This window comes from Centruroides sculpturatus, unplaced genomic scaffold (assembly GCF_000671375.1).
Source record: "Centruroides sculpturatus isolate CEXI.00-Female unplaced genomic scaffold, Cexi_2.0 scaffold71, whole genome shotgun sequence".
Classification (NCBI taxonomy): Eukaryota; Metazoa; Arthropoda; class Arachnida; order Scorpiones; family Buthidae; genus Centruroides; species Centruroides sculpturatus.
In genome coordinates this window covers 399,479-416,427 of record NW_019384332.1, presented here as the reverse complement: position 1 = coordinate 416,427, position 16,949 = coordinate 399,479, and the positions used below count along the sequence as shown (strand labels likewise).

Here is a 16,949-nt window from a genome sequence, read left to right as displayed (position 1 = left end):
CTTTGCATCCCCTGTGATTTCTCAGCAACCTTTTTTGTTGTTCTGTAAGAATGTTGTGTTGTGTTCTTCAACATGTTTGTATATTTTGTTTGTGATACAGGATGTCAATAATTTGTAGTGTGTTGGGAGACATGTAATTGGTCTGTATTGTGTGGGGTCTGTGTGTTGTTGTTTTTAGGTTTCATGTAGGTGATGCCCTGAGTAAGAAATTTTGGCATATCTTGTGGATTGATGATGATGATGTGTGTTAGGTGTTTAGCTAGTTCCTGGTGTAGTGATGTAAACCTCTTGTACCAGAAATTGTGAATGTTGTCTACACCAGGTGTCTTCCAATTGTGTGTTCTGTTAATAGTGTAGAGGATGTGTACATTTATTTCAGCACAGGGCATAGTTGGTAAGTTGTGCAAGTTTTTGTTCTCCTCCTCGATCCAGCCTGCATCAGCATTGTGTGGACCAAAGAGAAGACCAATAGGTTGTGAGTTCTTCTGTTGGTGTACCCTGATGCAAGCCAACATTAACAAAGAACCCTTCTGTAGTGCCCACACTACTCTTAACTTGAGTCTCTGCTCCCTCATACATTTCCTTGACAAGCCTAACATTTTTCTGAAACATTCTTTTCCCTCAAACTCCATATCTCTTGCCTTGGTACTCTATCATACACCTTTTCTAGATCTATGAACACCATGTGTAAACTTCCTGCATCTCCCTGTGCCTTTCCATCAGTTGTTTTAGAGCAAAGATAGTGTGAGACCTGAAAGGCCCCTGGGCTAAAATAGTGATTTATTAATAATGTTAATATTTTGTTATAAAATATTCTTTTGTTTGGGTGAGAAAAAAATGACGTTTTAGAATGGGAAAAATAGATAACCGATGTTACTTCCTTTCACAGAAGTTAGTACATCCTCTGTTTTTCCCTTATCTGCGAAAACTCTCGCTTTGATGGGAAATGTTTACCCCCTGTCGTATTCTCCTTTCCATCCGTTCTCACGGAGGAATCTTGCATGATGATTGGTCGCCGATCGTGACATATAGGGGAAATTTGTCAGAATTCGGGGAGCTCATCGACAGAGTTGGAAGTGTCCGAACTCCACATGTTTGCTCTTAAAGGCCAACGCCTATGAGCCATACAACATACAAAGAATTACCTCTATAAATATAGACATTCCCATTTTAAGTAATCTCTCAAGAAGAGAAGAGAATACAGAATACTCAAGAAGTGTGGCAAATACATCAAATACATAAGAAGTTGAGAACAACTAACACAGGTTGTATGTTTCTAATGATTTTGTGAGCTCTCTCTCTCTCTCGATCGTGTATCGGTTAGATATAAGGCCATATATCTCTCAATCTCTCGTATAGGTTATAATATAGTTCGTATTTATCTTGACATGTATCTTGATAGTCATATTTATATCTCCTAATCATTTATATCTTAGATATAAGGCCATATATCTCTCAATCTCTCGTATAGGTTATAATATAGTTCGTATTTATCTTGACGTGTATCTTAATAGTCATATTTATATCTCCTAATCATTTATATCTTGTAATAGATTTATTTACTTATTAAATTTATTCTTGTTTTATAAAAGAATTGTCTCTTAATTTGAATCTGAATCAGATCTCCCCCCATGCGTGTTTATCCGCGTGTAAAATAACTGATAAACTGGTGTCAGCCCTGACGTTTGGGATAAAGACCTCACAGTCTTGAATTCCCCTTTTACCTAAATATTACAGCCCTCCTGGTCAAAAATCTTGACAAGGATCAGATCCAATGATCTGAAACCTTTGAGACTATTCTCACGGAATAGTGCCGATTAAATGTTACAAGAGTCCTACTTACTCCGTAACCCCAGCTGATTTCACAATAGCATCAGTCTTACTCCTTCCCAGCAAAAAAGCCACTGCTTTCCCCAACTTCATTTTCCTAAGCACACTTTCCACTTCTTCTCTGTTAATATCTTGCACCACTCGTTTATTTGCCTCTCCATTCTAGTATAAAGTTCTGGTATTTTCTTAATTCAATAAATTCCTCAAATATACTTTCCATCTTTCCTTGACCCTTTCATAATCTTGTAATACCACTCCTTTATCATCTTTAATCAGTTTAATAGAAGTAAAATCTTTTAATGCCTTATCTCTTGCTTTGGTAATTCCATCAACTGCCTTTCACCACCTTTCCTTTCGAAAACTTTATCTGTAAGCCTTTTTGTATAACAGTTTTACATAATTTTATTTTACTATTTTGTTAATCCCAACTGAATATGAACTCAGCATAATATNACATGTTGGATAATAGGTTCAAGGCTAGACAGAACCAGACAGGACTCAAGGAATCACCTTGAAAAATTTCTTGCCTAATAAATATTTGGTTTTGTGTATGGAGGTATTATGAACCCTGAGATGTAGTGTTGTTCTCCAATGCTGCATAGCATTTTGGAAGAATGCAATGAGTGATGGATGTATTTTGTACATGTGTAGAATATGTAGCAGCCAACTGTGTGGAATGATGTCGAATGCTTTTCTGTAGTCTATATATGCCATGTGTATGTTTCTGTGTTGCTTGTGTGCTTGCCGTAGAATGACTGAATCTATGAGTAACTGTTCTTTGCATCCCCTGTGATTTCTCAGCAACCTTTTTTGTTGTTCTGTAAGAATGTTGTGTTGTGTTCTTCAACATGTTTGTATATTTTGTTTGTGATACAGGATGTCAATAATTTGTAGTGTGTTGGGAGACATGTAATTGGTCTGTATTGTGTGGGGTCTGTGTGTTGTTGTTTTTAGGTTTCATGTAGGTGATGCCCTGAGTAAGAAATTTTGGCATATCTTGTGGATTGATGATGATGATGTGTGTTAGGTGTTTAGCTAGTTCCTGGTGTAGTGATGTAAACCTCTTGTACCAGAAATTGTGAATGTTGTCTACACCAGGTGTCTTCCAATTGTGTGTTCTGTTAATAGTGTAGAGGATGTGTACATTTATTTCAGCACAGGGCATAGTTGGTAAGTTGTGCAAGTTTTTGTTCTCCTCCTCGATCCAGCCTGCATCAGCATTGTGTGGACCAAAGAGAAGACCAATAGGTTGTGAGTTCTTCTGTTGGTGTACCCTGATGCAAGCCAACATTAACAAAGAACCCTTCTGTAGTGCCCACACTACTCTTAACTTGAGTCTCTGCTCCCTCATACATTTCCTTGACAAGCCTAACATTTTTCTGAAACATTCTTTTCCCTCAAACTCCATATCTCTTGCCTTGGTACTCTATCATACACCTTTTCTAGATCTATGAACACCATGTGTAAACTTCCTGCATCTCCCTGTGCCTTTCCATCAGTTGTTTTAGAGCAAAGATAGTGTGAGACCTGAAAGGCCCCTGGGCTAAAATAGTGATTTATTAATAATGTTAATATTTTGTTATAAAATATTCTTTTGTTTGGGTGAGAAAAAAATGACGTTTTAGAATGGGAAAAATAGATAACCGATGTTACTTCCTTTCACAGAAGTTAGTACATCCTCTGTTTTTCCCTTATCTGCGAAAACTCTCGCTTTGATGGGAAATGTTTACCCCCTGTCGTATTCTCCTTTCCATCCGTTCTCACAGAGGAATCTTGCATGATGATTGGTCGCCGATCGTGACATATAGGGGAAATTTGTCAGAATTCGGGGAGCTCATCGACAGAGTTGGAAGTGTCCGAACTCCACATGTTTGCTCTTAAAGGCCAACGCCTATGAGCCATACAACATACAAAGAATTACCTCTATAAATATAGACATTCCCATTTTAAGTAATCTCTCAAGAAGAGAAGAGAATACAGAATACTCAAGAAGTGTGGCAAATACATCAAATACATAAGAAGTTGAGAACAACTAACACAGGTTGTATGTTTCTAATGATTTTGTGAGCTCTCTCTCTCTCTCGATCGTGTATCGGTTAGATATAAGGCCATATATCTCTCAATCTCTCGTATAGGTTATAATATAGTTCGTATTTATCTTGACATGTATCTTGATAGTCATATTTATATCTCCTAATCATTTATATCTTGTAATAGATTTATTTACTTATTAAATTTATTCTTGTTTTATAAAAGAATTGTCTCTTAATTTGAATCTGAATCAGATCTCCCCCCATGCGTGTTTATCCGCGTGTAAAATAACTGATAAACTGGTGTCAGCCCTGACGTTTGGGATAAAGACCTCACAGTCTTGAATTCCCCTTTTACCTAAATATTACAGCCCTCCTGGTCAAAAATCTTGACAAGGATCAGATCCAATGATCTGAAACCTTTGAGACTATTCTCACGGAATAGTGCCGATTAAATGTTACAAGAGTCCTACTTACTCCGTAACCCCAGCTGATTTCACAATAGCATCAGTCTTACTCCTTCCCAGCAAAAAAGCCACTGCTTTCCCCAACTTCATTTTCCTAAGCACACTTTCCACTTCTTCTCTGTTAATATCTTGCACCACTCGTTTATTTGCCTCTCCATTCTAGTATAAAGTTCTGGTATTTTCTTAATTCAATAAATTCCTCAAATATACTTTCCATCTTTCCTTGACCCTTTCATAATCTTGTAATACCACTCCTTTATCATCTTTAATCAGTTTAATAGAAGTAAAATCTTTTAATGCCTTATCTCTTGCTTTGGTAATTCCATCAACTGCCTTTCACCACCTTTCCTTTCGAAAACTTTATCTGTAAGCCTTTTTGTATAACAGTTTTACATAATTTTATTTTACTATTTTGTTAATCCCAACTGAATATGAACTCAGCATAATATGACTTAGCATATAATATATATATAATATAATATAATAATTATCAAATAGCTTATTAAATGACTTAATATTACTAGAAAGTTTAAAATTACAAATTATATACTTACTGTTAATTTATCAAGTAAATAAGATAGATCAAGAACTTCTGTGTAATAGTCAATATTGTAATGCAATTTTCCATATTGTTCTATTATATCTCCTTTGGACAATACATTGATATGAGGTAGTTCCACTTTAAAAACAAAATATTAGTTAATATTATTTTAACTAATGTATTTTATAATTTTATAAATAACATGTATTTTTTCTTATTTTTATTAGTAATTAAGAGGATATCATTTAATCATAAAACCATTTACAAAAACTTTCTAAATATCTTAATTATGATTATTAAGTTTGTTTTTACTAATAAATTGAATCACACGTAGTATATCGTTAATCATAAATATTCATGTTTGAATCTGTTTAGAATGAATTAGAAAATGGTTACATGATACAATATAATTTCAATCGTTTTAATAATATATTTAAAATGAATTATTTTATATTCTTTAACAAAAAGTAAATTATATATTAATAATTTCAAGACAAATAATGATTGCTTTTATAATAAACAAGAAATATTGTTTTATTCCATATAACAATACTGAGTTAATATTATTATTTTAAATGTTATATCAATAACAGAAACATCTCAATGTGAAAAAAGGATATACTTTTTTAATACCTTGTAGCATTGTTGAAAGTGATGTTAAAAGCACAGCCACAAATTTTGCTGGATCACTACAATAATGAGAATCAACCAAATGCATTGCTACCAGTCTCAAATCTGCTTTCAGTAGTTTAGCTGCAATATTTTTTACTGAATTATGATGTGTATATAATTCAACCTAAATGAAAAAATAAAATTTAAACTTTTGAATATTTTAAAGAAAAATTGTATGTAAAGTAAGGAATACCTGGCCAGGGCAATCAAAAAGTAAATAATGATCAGAGAGCTTATTTACTTCATTTAATAACCAATCAAAATTCTTTTCTAGATATTCCATGCAATATATTAACCCGCCATTAGGTCCTAAACTACAGTAATTCATTGCATCGTGTACTGTTATCAATTCAGAAATATCCACTGCAGGTTTATAAGGTAAAACATCATTAGCTGGATCTATATTGATAATAGCCACCTTTCTTCCCATGGACTGTAGAAACTGAGACATGGCATCACAATATGTAGTTTTTCCTGATCCTGGAGGACCAATAACTAGTTGACCAAATAACATTTTAAATATGTTGCATAATAATTAATATTTCAACAGTTCTCTGAAAATAAAATAAAAATGTTCAAAAAAAAATTGCTTAAGAACATTTTCCCTAAAATTATGCAAATTTATTATTATTAATTTTTCAAGTTTTGCAACTTTAATTAAAAAGTTTTTGAGATAAGTCTTGAGAAATACAGTATTCAACTTATTTATTATTATTTGTATAAACTCTAATAAACTATTACTGTTAATGTTTTGTGATACTGATATCATTAAAAAATATTTTACTTGACTGATTAATTAGCATATTCTGCTACTACTTCAAATTCTTGTTTTCATCTGGCATATCTAAACCTTATAATTAACCTGTTTTACATCTGAAAAAATAAATTTTTTGTTAGTTCTTTAGGAATGTTCAATTATTTCAGAAATATATTTCTTTAAAATATCAATGTATCTATTTTTTATAAAACACCAGAAATTTTTCTGTACCTTTATAATTGCATTTTAAACGATTTTAGAAATTATAATTTTCAGGTATTTCCATAATAATAAATTAAAAGAATGTTCCTTAAAACTTCATTTAAATTTGAAATTAACTAATGTCATAATGATCATTGAATAAAACACATTAAAATATTTTAGAAAGAATAAAATATAGAAAAATTTTTTAAATGTTTCTGTTTTTTATCTAAACAGAGAAAAGATAGATAAAAAAAAAGTGCAAAAGCAAATATTTCTTCTTTCTTTTTTTAATTCTATTTAAGACATTTTAACTCTTTTATTTTGAATTAGTCTTAAAATTTCAATTTTTTTCAAATAATACTGAATATCACACACTTTGTAACTACAATAGAACCACACCAATTAACCAAGGTTCCCATTATCTAAGGCAGTGTTTCTCAAACTCTAACAAATCGTTGCGACCTTCAGTAAAACCGCTATATAGTATAGCCCCCTTCAGTAGAACCGTTACGTAGTATCGCCCTATTCAGTAAAGCCATTACTGAAGTTTGCCATTACTGAAGCCAATACAGAATTTTGTAATGAAGGGGCCATTAGTATAGTCCCTTCATTACAAAATTCCAATGCCGAGGGCCAAGACTAACTCCAAATTCGTTCTGCATTGAATAGACTAGTGACTAGTATAATGTTATTTGTTTAATTGTTGTATGATATAACGAATAAAATATCTAATTATTCTTAATATATTGTTTTACTATATCGCCCAGAAAATTGTTTTTCACCCCCCAAAATATAAATCGTTACTAATCGCCCCCTCAACATGGAAAAACGCCCACATGGGGGCGATATCGCCCCCGTTGAGAAACACTGATCTAAGGCAAACCTGTAAATGAATTTCACCACCTTTCTTATACTGTTATTCATAAAAGAAAGTGTAAAATGTTAACTTGCATTATAAAATAATTTGTTTCTGTTACCATTTTATCACTTAACTTCAAACTGAGATAAATCATTAATAATAAAATGTTATTACAATAATACACATTTTTATTCTTAAAGCTATTGTATTAGCTGTAACTTAAGGACTTGAGACGAGTGATATTAATAGTTTATAAGCAACATTCGAAATGTTTATCGTTTGTTGCTAAGATATTAAAATGATAATGTATCAAATGTAAACATCAAAACCACGCTTACCTGACAGCATCCATCTAACAGATTCACCAATGCCAAATGACAAACATTAAATAATCGCCTAAATACAACCGAAATCATAAATAATTATGGCAACAAAAATATTAAATATATATTTATTGTATACACTTTTTACATTTAAAAATAAAATTAATGAATTATACTTATTAATTCATTAATTATATTTTTTTTATGAGTTCTGCATATTCCGGAAAGAATGGTCGATGGTGGAAAACGGGTTTTTTTTTTTTTAACTCTTTCCGCCCTGTGGGCACTAAAAGGGCCTCTTTTCACAAACCCATTATGGGTTTGACCAAACCTACAATGGTGTGGTCGGGTGGTGAGGGACGAGGCCCGACCGCACCATTGGATGGACCATCCCCGAAAAATTCCTGGGCTTTATCGACCCGACCGGATTCGAACCCGGTCCCTCATAGCGGTAGGCTGTCACCTTGACCGCTCAGCTATCCGACCGTCGATGAAGAACAGGTTTGAGCATAACCGGTCAGGCTATTTTAAAAAATTCTTAGGTATTTAATTGTATTCGAATCCGTATTCTCAAAGAAATAAATGCTCGTAATAACCGATTACATCACTTTTTTAAATTGACATTATTGGTGGATGACCATGTATTTATATCATTCCATCAAGAAATCTGATTTCATACTAACAGAAGGAATGATACATTGCTTTCAACCATTATTTCCAGTAATAAAAAAAACCAAGTAAAACGGCAAAACCGTATTTGGGACAAGACTGTGTCTCGGAGACTCTCTACTAAGCGGAATCACTTTGATGCTCAAGGCAGGTCTCGTTCTCATTCTCCTATCTTCTTTGATATATCTGTTTTTGGGCGCGATAGTTCAAACTTCGCCGGCCACGATCACGAGGTCGTTCACGATGTATCTTCGATGAAATTAACCTATCTAATTTCAAAATTTCTCTCCGTTGCGTGTCGGCTCGGGTTGAATTTTTGTCGATGCGTAACGAAAAGTTCCCGTTTTTGAAAAAAAAAATAATCGTGGCTATTGTATCGTCCGAAATTATTTTTTTATTTTGCACAAACAATATACAGTTTAACCCGATTATNATTGGTGGATGACCATGTATTTATATCATTCCATCAAGAAATCTGATTTCATACTAACAGAAGGAATGATACATTGCTTTCAACCATTATTTCCAGTAATAAAAAAAACCAAGTAAAACGGCAAAACCGTATTTGGGACAAGACTGTGTCTCGGAGACTCACTACTAAGCGGAATCACTTTGATGCTCAAGGCAGGTCTCGTTCTCATTCTCCTATCTTCTTTGATATCGCTGTTTTTGGGCGCGATAGTTCAAATTTCGCCGGCCACGATCACGAGGTCGTTCACGATGCATCTTCGATGAAATTAACCTATATAATTTCAAAATTTCTCTCCGTTGCGTGTCGGCTCGGGTTGAATTTTTGTCGATGCGTAACGAAAAGTTCCCGTTTTTGAAAAAAAAATAATCGTGGGTATTGTATCTTCCGAAATTATTTTTTTTATTTTGCACAAACAATATACAGTTTAACCCGATTATAATGTCATCGAATGTAACGATAACCCTAATATTTTTATCGGTCCTACGATTTTACTATACTAGATAATGTTAAATATCCCACTTGTACAGTAGCGTAGCGTGGATGTCAGCCGCCCGGGGCGGAGGAAAATTGGGTCTCCACCTTATTTAGGTATTTCAATTTAAAAGACTAAAATTCAATTTTGTCACAGAACAAGGAATGAAAAATTCCGTGCTAGTGCAGCGACCTGTTTAAAATAGCTCTATTGGATATTGGTGGTGTATATGAATGCGAATGAATCGTACAAGCAAAGAAAAAAAAAAGGTCAGGATATCCTCGGATGAAATTACTAGTTCACCCGGACGGCGAGCCTATTCCCGGACTGTCCGGACGATAGCACTATCATAGGCGCGACGCAAATATAGATTAGAATGGTTCAAATTTTTACAAGATATTATTATTATTTATTGTGAAAGTTTGCCGCCCCCTAAGAAGTGCCGCCCGGGGCGGCGGGGGCGCCCCCCCACTACGCTACGCCACTGCACTTGTAACGACATAAAACCGTTTTAACGTCATATTTGAAGCACTCCCAAATTTACAAAATTAGACTACAAATTTTATTTACCATAGAAGAAACTACATGTTCAGTCCTAAGGTCAGAGTTCACTTCTTAGAATGACTGTGGGTGGTACTCTCTCCCACCTCACTTTGGTGAGGTAAGGTGCCTGTTTTACCTGTTTGTAGAAGAAGGTTGCCATTTCGTATTTTATTTTGACTCTGTTCTTGGTCCCCTGACTACCTACAAGTCTGGATTTTTTTATGCACAAATGATTTGGACACCTAATACTCTGTGCCAATTATCAACTCTCGACACGTACTCCATACCTGTAAGCTGGTAACATAAACTGGCAGTTTGATTTTATAAACATGTCATAGTCTTGTCAATAAATTAAGAATGATTAAAAATTGTAGCCAGGCATTGTGATGATGTCATAATAAATAATTGATCATTTTAAATGAAACGTTTTATATCCAAACAGAAAAATCTTTGTGTATTATTTTTACATAACATCAGTTCAAATTTTAAAATAAAATGATTGGCTATATAAAATATAAGTTATATATTTGTAAACTTAGATAACAAATTTATAATTATTTTATTCGTTCTGTTTTTTGTAGTGTTAATGTGGAAAAATTGATTGACATTGTCAAATCTTACCTTGGTGGGTTTTGTTGTAGTATATTACAGAAAATGTAATTAAATGTAATGTTTATTAAACTGTGGTCCACAAACTCTTCGTAGTCCAAAAGTAGGTGAACTATGTGTTAGGAAATATGATGTCTCTGCTCTATTACATGATGCATTCAAAGTTCAGCCCTAGAGAATGAAGTCTTCCATGAGAAGAAGTTTTCAGAAAAGATGTTGGAGATATTGCATGACTGAAGCAAGTGATATTTTTAGGAAGTATTGTGATCAAGTGATGGGAAAGCATTTGACACATTTTGTGTCTGCCATCTAACATGATGTTCCATGACAAATACAAGCTTATTTTTTTTATGTTACATGTAGAATGATTATACTGTGTCTTAGATGAAAGATACTATTATTTTAAACAGATACTTATAAAAACTGGCTTGTTTGTAATAATAATGGCTTAGATTTACAAGTTTCTCTTTATCCTTAATATCTTAGTTTCTGCAAAAAATAACATCCTACAATAAATTTGTTTTTTTATTTCAAAACTTCAAAATTTGCTTATAAATGGACATAACGTCAGGGTAATAACAAAATACTGACTATTTTGAATTAAAATATTATAGTTGTCATTTATTTTATGTAATATGTTACTAATCCAGAAAGTTCCAGCATAAAGTTTTTACCAGGGCTGTGGAATCATGTAAAAATCTATTGACTCCAAATTTGCCTTATCTGACTCCAACCAGGAGTGGACTTGTTACCAAAATAGGCCTGGGAATTCTGATGTCATCATGTGACCTCAGAATAAAAGCTTCAATAAATAGAGTTCTAATAAAGATAAAATGTAGAAACTATTTTATTCCAAAGGTAAAAGACTCTTCTAAGTAATGATAGGCAATTTATAAATATGTATTCAATAATTTTTACTTTCCCGGCTGTTATGTATAACAGAAGGAAAGTGTAGCAATCAGTCAAAAAATGACCCCCCCAAATTTTTAGTTTTGGACTTGGGACACCTTGAAATGTCGATGTCATTGGCATTGCTCTATAGTTGATTAGAATTACTAAACTCTCTCACCTCGGTAAGATGGTGACTACCAAAAGATTATTGTACCTCAAGGAGCAACGTTTTCAAGCAGTTCTTGCAGTTTTAGATCATTATTGCAGAGAAGGACAGGAATTTTTGGATTAAATTCTGATTGGAGATGAGATATGTGTTCATCACTTCTCATCATAACCAAAACAAATTTCATATGAGTGGAACCATTCCCTTTTGTTTGTTCTCCAATTTAAATGAAACTTGATCATGTAGCCCTAAACACACAGTACCTTGTCCAAATAATAGGATCCACTTCTCAAGCATTTTTCCAAAAAAACAGCATCTGAAAATTGAGCGTTTAGTTTGTGTTTGGAAGTTTCATGTGTCTTAGAGTCCATTGAAATATTTAAAGCCAGCCTTAATTCCAATTGCATAAACTCTAAGGACGAGATACAACTATCTAAAGCATGGAGAGCAAGGGACAAAACATCATTATAGCCTGGATGATCAGTGCATGTCTCTTATTGGTCTTTTCAAATTCAAATACTACACAACTGTTGTATTTGGTTCATTCCAATAGAAACAAACTATTCAACCTAAATCTGGAATTATGTGGATTCAAAAATATTTGTTTCATCTTCCATGTTTTACTGGATGCTGAAGAGATTCTGTGATTAGATGTTATTACATTTCCAATAATAGAGAAGTACTTCTCATTTTATAAACAAGTAAATTCTAACAAAAAAAAAAAGTTTCATAATTAAATTCAATTGTGAAACTGTTTTCATTTATAATTTTATTATTAATTTATTTCATTATTTAATATTAATTTAAAATGTTTTTTATTCCAGGTATTTCAAGTGAAATTGAACAGAATGTCAAAAAAGTTTGGAGTTTCTCATAACTGTAATTCATTGCACAAATTGTGTGTCAATTCTAGAACAAAAAATGGTAAGGTTTTTTTTTTATTCCATTTTGAATATTAATTTATTTTTTATGATTTTTTTCTAAACATTCAAAAAAAATTTTTGTTGTAGAAAGTTCAAACAGTAATACAGACCAAACTTCCATCTCACGAAATGTACATTCCAGGACTTCTGGCAAAGATTCTGTCAATACTCCAAAGGAATCTTGCAATGCAACAACTTCTTTCACAGACATTCCCTGTCAAGCTTTCGGAACTAGTGGAATCAACAAAAGTATCTTTCCTAGACGACCAGACTTTGGTAAAGAGGGTCGACCCATACAAGTGAAAGTGAACTACTTTCCACTAAGTCTTCCAAGTGGTAATGTTTATCATTATGATGTGAAAATTACTATTTTAAATGATAAAAACAAAGAAACAATGAAAGCACCTAACAAACAAACCTGTCGTAAAATAATCAATAAATTATCAGAAAATTCTAAGGATTTTTCTGCTTGTATTCCTGCTTATGACGGAAAAGCAAATATCATAACAAGAAGCCAATTATTTTCTGACACAAAAGACTTTACAGTTGTGCTCGATAAAGATGGCCAGTATAATTCTAAACAATTTAAAGTTGTTATAACACCAACAAAAGAAGAACATGTCATAAATTTGGATACTTTGCATAGATTTTTTAAAGGCGAACCTGTAAAAGTTCCATTTAGAACAGTTATGGCATTAGACATCATAATGAAAACAGGATTAAATTTAAAATTAATGCCAGTTGGAAGATCATTATTCTACCAGCCAAGTCCAGATGACCTACATCCACTGGGAGGAGGGAGAGAGATATGGTTTGGTTACTACCAGAGTGTAAGACCTACTGCATGGAAGATGATGGTTAACATTGACAAAGCTGTTTGTGTCTTTCATGAAAGACAGAAAGTTTTAGATTTTATTAGCCAAACATTAAAGAAGAATATTGCAAACACATTTGACCAGTATACTATCAAGTCTGTGGAAAAAGAATTGAAAGGTTTGAAAGTAAGGGTTACTCATCAAAATATTCCAAGAAAATATAATGTGATTGGACTGACAAAAAAACCCTTATCAACATTAGTGTTTGAAATGAACAGAAATGACCAAACTTATGATATGAAGGTAGTAGATTATTTTAGGGAGCAGTATGGATTAGAATTAAAGTATAAATATCTTCCTGCACTTAATGTGGGATCCAAAGAGAAAGCAAAATATTTACCTCTAGAAGTTTGTGAAATTGTGGAAGGGCAACCATGTAAAAAGCAACTTGATGAACAACAGACCAGAAACATGATATTCCAAACATGCCAGCCTCCAGCTCAAAGATTCAAAGAAATAGAACAGGCAGCAGAAAATACCATTAAATATAACAAAAAATTTATGCAGGAATTTGATTTAAAAATGAGTACAACATGTGTTGATTTACCAGCTCGAGTCTTGGATCCTCCCCAAGTGATGTACAAAAACAATGAAACCAAAACTCCCAAAGATGGTGTTTGGGACATGAAGAATGTGCAATTTTACACCAGCATAAAAATACAAAATTGGATCTTGTTGAGTACCATTTACCGCAACTCTTGTAATGAGAAAGACTTACAAAATTTTAAAAAAATGTTGTGCAAAATAGGAGTAAGTATGGGCATAGAAATAGAAGATCCAAAGATCACAGATATTGTCTCAGTTGGCACTATTGTCGATAAGTTAAGAAAGTATGCAAAAGTCTGGAAATTAGATTTAGCAATTATTGTTTTGCCTAATAAGAACTCAACTATATATTCTGACATCAAAAATGTTGCAGAAACAGAAATAGGATTAAAGACTCAGTGTGTTAAAGAAAATACTATGAAAAAATGCAGAGATACAACAATTTATAATATTTTACAAAAAATAAATGCAAAAATGGGTGGCATAAATTGTGGACTCAGTTTATACAAAAAACCTAAAATATTCCAAAAACCAGTAATTATTTTTGGTGCCGATGTCACACATCCATCACCCGGAGATAAGACTTCTTACTCTATAGCTGCGGTAGTGGGAAGTCTTGATTCTCATCCTTCTCGTTATGCTGCAGCAGTGAGAATTCAGCAGCCCACCAAAGACAAAAGACATATAGAGATAATAGTACAACTGAAAGAAATGGTAAAAGAAATATTAAAACAGTTTTACAAAAACACAAAACAAAAACCCATCAAGATCATCTTTTATCGTGATGGAGTGAGTGAGGGTGAATTTAGTCAAGTCCAAAACAAAGAAATATCACAGATAAGACAGTCATGTATGGAATTGGAAGAAGATTATCAGCCAGGAATAACTTACATTGTGGTAGGAAAAAGACACCACACAAGAATGATGCCGAAGAATTACAATGACAGAGTTGGAAAAGCGGGTAACGTTCCTCCCGGCACCATCATAGATAATGGCATAACCCATCCAACTGATTTTGACTTTTTCTTGTGCAGTCATTATGGCATTCAAGGCACTAGTCGTCCTGCTCACTACACAGTACTCTGGGATGACAATGACTTCTCTTCAGACGAATTGCAGAAACTGTCATATTACCTGTGCCACATCTATGTTCGATGCACTCGCAGCATCTCCATACCCAGCCCCGTTCAGTATGCACATCTAGCGGCTGCTCGTGCCAAACAGCACCTGATCAGCAAGATGGATGTCAACAGTTCAGACAGTTCCAATGGTGATGCAACAGACTCTAATATAGATTTGGAGTTGCTTAAGGTGGTAAAAACTTTTATAAATTCCATGTATTTTGTGTAGAAAAACTATAGTTCAGGGGTCGCCAAACTATTTTGATCGTCAAGCCCCTATTTTGATTGTCGCCAAACTATTTTGATCGTCGTTTCGAAATCTCACATCAACCCCCACCAAAAACTTTGTGTTACAAGCAAAAAAAGCTGTTAGTATTTTAATATATATCTTTTAATCTTACATTTTTTACATTTATTGTACATATTTTAATAATAATTTTTGTAACTGACAATCAATAAGACGGATAAGCTTGATAATCATTAGTAATATTCGGTTCAAAATTTGTAAGTTTTAGTCTTTTAATCAATCCCCCAATAATGTTATATTGACCCCTGGGGTTGATATAGACCACTTTGGCTATATCAACCCCAGGGGTCAATGACCCCTGGGGTTGATATAGCAGGGGTCAATGACCCTGCTATAGTTCATTTATTTACAGATGTACAAAAAATATCTTTCTGTTGCTGATTAGTAATGAATTTCTGTGCATCAGTTAGTTAATTTGAATACATTTTTTTAAAAGTTTTCTGTTATGCTGTTGTCATATTTTATTATTTATATTCAAAGAGGTATTCTGTTATAATGCATTATTTATTCTTAAAATAAAATTACAACTTTTTGAATAATAATTTGTTAGTCTTAAAATCTTGATTTATTGTAACACATGCCTCGAAGTGAATCACTTCTGACTGAAATTACTTCGAATTCAAATTCCTTTTTCCTAATATTTTCTTCAAAAATTTCACTCGATTTTCTAAATAAAAATTTAGAAGCCTCTGCAAAATATATTTTCTAAATAAATTCCTTAAAAATATCCTAAATTCTTGCAAAATAATGTCAATTCATTAATAATTAATACAATTAATTTACAAGAACATACAAAAGTTTATGAAAGCATTGAGTTATATTGTAAACTGATTATAGATTATTTTTTAATTTTAGTTTTTTTTTAAAGATATTTTAATATTCAATATGACTTAAGTTGAATGTATAGAATAATAAAAACATCTTACACAACAAGTACCCTCGTATATATATATTATTTAAGCACTGCCCCACTGTTTTCCCTATAACACGAAATCGAAAGGGAGAAAAATGATATATTTAACTGATAGAAATGGATAAGAAAGCAAGTTAGAAATGATCTTTTTAAATAAAACTGTTCGTGTTAGAACGATAAAATTTAAATATACTTCAATATCCAGTTTATTAGCAACATTTATGTAAAACCAGTTAAAAGGCCCGATGCAGGGACTAAATAGCTTGCATAGCAACGATAAATAATTACAAATGGTTTACCTAAAGTGCAGAGAGTTCGGCAGAACACTGTTGAAAGTGAACTGCCCATAACTATGGTCATGCACTATGACGTACTGTACATCGCTATATCCAATTCTTTTTTGAATAACAGCAAGCAGCATGCCGAAACCGTCAAGCACACTGGCGTCTAATTACGGAAAGATTCCGTAGCCGTAGTTCTGTTTTTTACCACGGGATGTCTCTACTTCGTGACGTCAAGAAGCTGGACAAACATAATTCTGACTGTGGTGTAAGAAATAATTTATTACGAACAAAATTTGCTACTGTTCGTTTGTTGAACGTCAAATTTGTCTTTTGTCTAATGTTTATTGTTTATATTATAGCTTTAAAAGATGATTCTTGTTCATTATTTTTATCAAAATATTTAAAATTATACAGTATATTATAAAAGTTATTCTACAGAATACGTAGACTTTCGTTCTTAAATTCTTTTAATCTC

The 16,949-nt window shown here is 32.9% G+C and overlaps 2 protein-coding genes across 2 annotated transcripts in view; one reads left to right on the top strand and one right to left on the bottom strand.

The window, feature by feature from the left end:
• The window catches only part of LOC111630478 (GPN-loop GTPase 2-like), a 36,427-nt gene extending 28,665 nt beyond the window's left edge, over window positions 1-7,762 (bottom strand). Inside the window, exons 1-5 of the mRNA XM_023374584.1 lie at window positions 7,699-7,762; window positions 6,325-6,413; window positions 5,734-6,094; window positions 5,502-5,664; window positions 4,882-5,006 (exon numbers count right to left, since the gene is read on the bottom strand). Coding sequence (XP_023230352.1) covers window positions 4,882-5,006; window positions 5,502-5,664; window positions 5,734-6,054 — 609 coding nt within the window. The 5' untranslated portion in view covers window positions 6,055-6,094; window positions 6,325-6,413; window positions 7,699-7,762. The remainder of the gene's footprint in view (window positions 1-4,881; window positions 5,007-5,501; window positions 5,665-5,733; window positions 6,095-6,324; window positions 6,414-7,698) is intronic.
• Window positions 7,763-12,333: 4,571 nt separating this feature from the next.
• On the top strand, window positions 12,334-15,540 carry LOC111630469 (protein argonaute-2-like). The gene is made up of 2 exons (XM_023374574.1): window positions 12,334-12,429; window positions 12,516-15,540. Exons 1-2 carry the CDS (start codon window positions 12,354-12,356, stop codon window positions 15,197-15,199), a joined length of 2,760 nt encoding a protein of 919 aa, XP_023230342.1. The 5' UTR covers window positions 12,334-12,353; the 3' UTR covers window positions 15,200-15,540.
• Window positions 15,541-16,949: the final 1,409 nt, after the last annotated feature.

Excerpts from the sequence above, each read along its gene's own strand:
- LOC111630469 (XM_023374574.1), top strand. The coding sequence starts at position 12,354 with ATGTCAAAAAAGTTTGGAGTTTCTCATAACTGTAATTCATTGCACAAA. Across the intron at positions 12,430-12,515 it reads CAATTCTAGAACAAAAAATG|AAAGTTCAAACAGTAATACA; the intron begins GTAAGGTTTTTT and ends TTTTTGTTGTAG.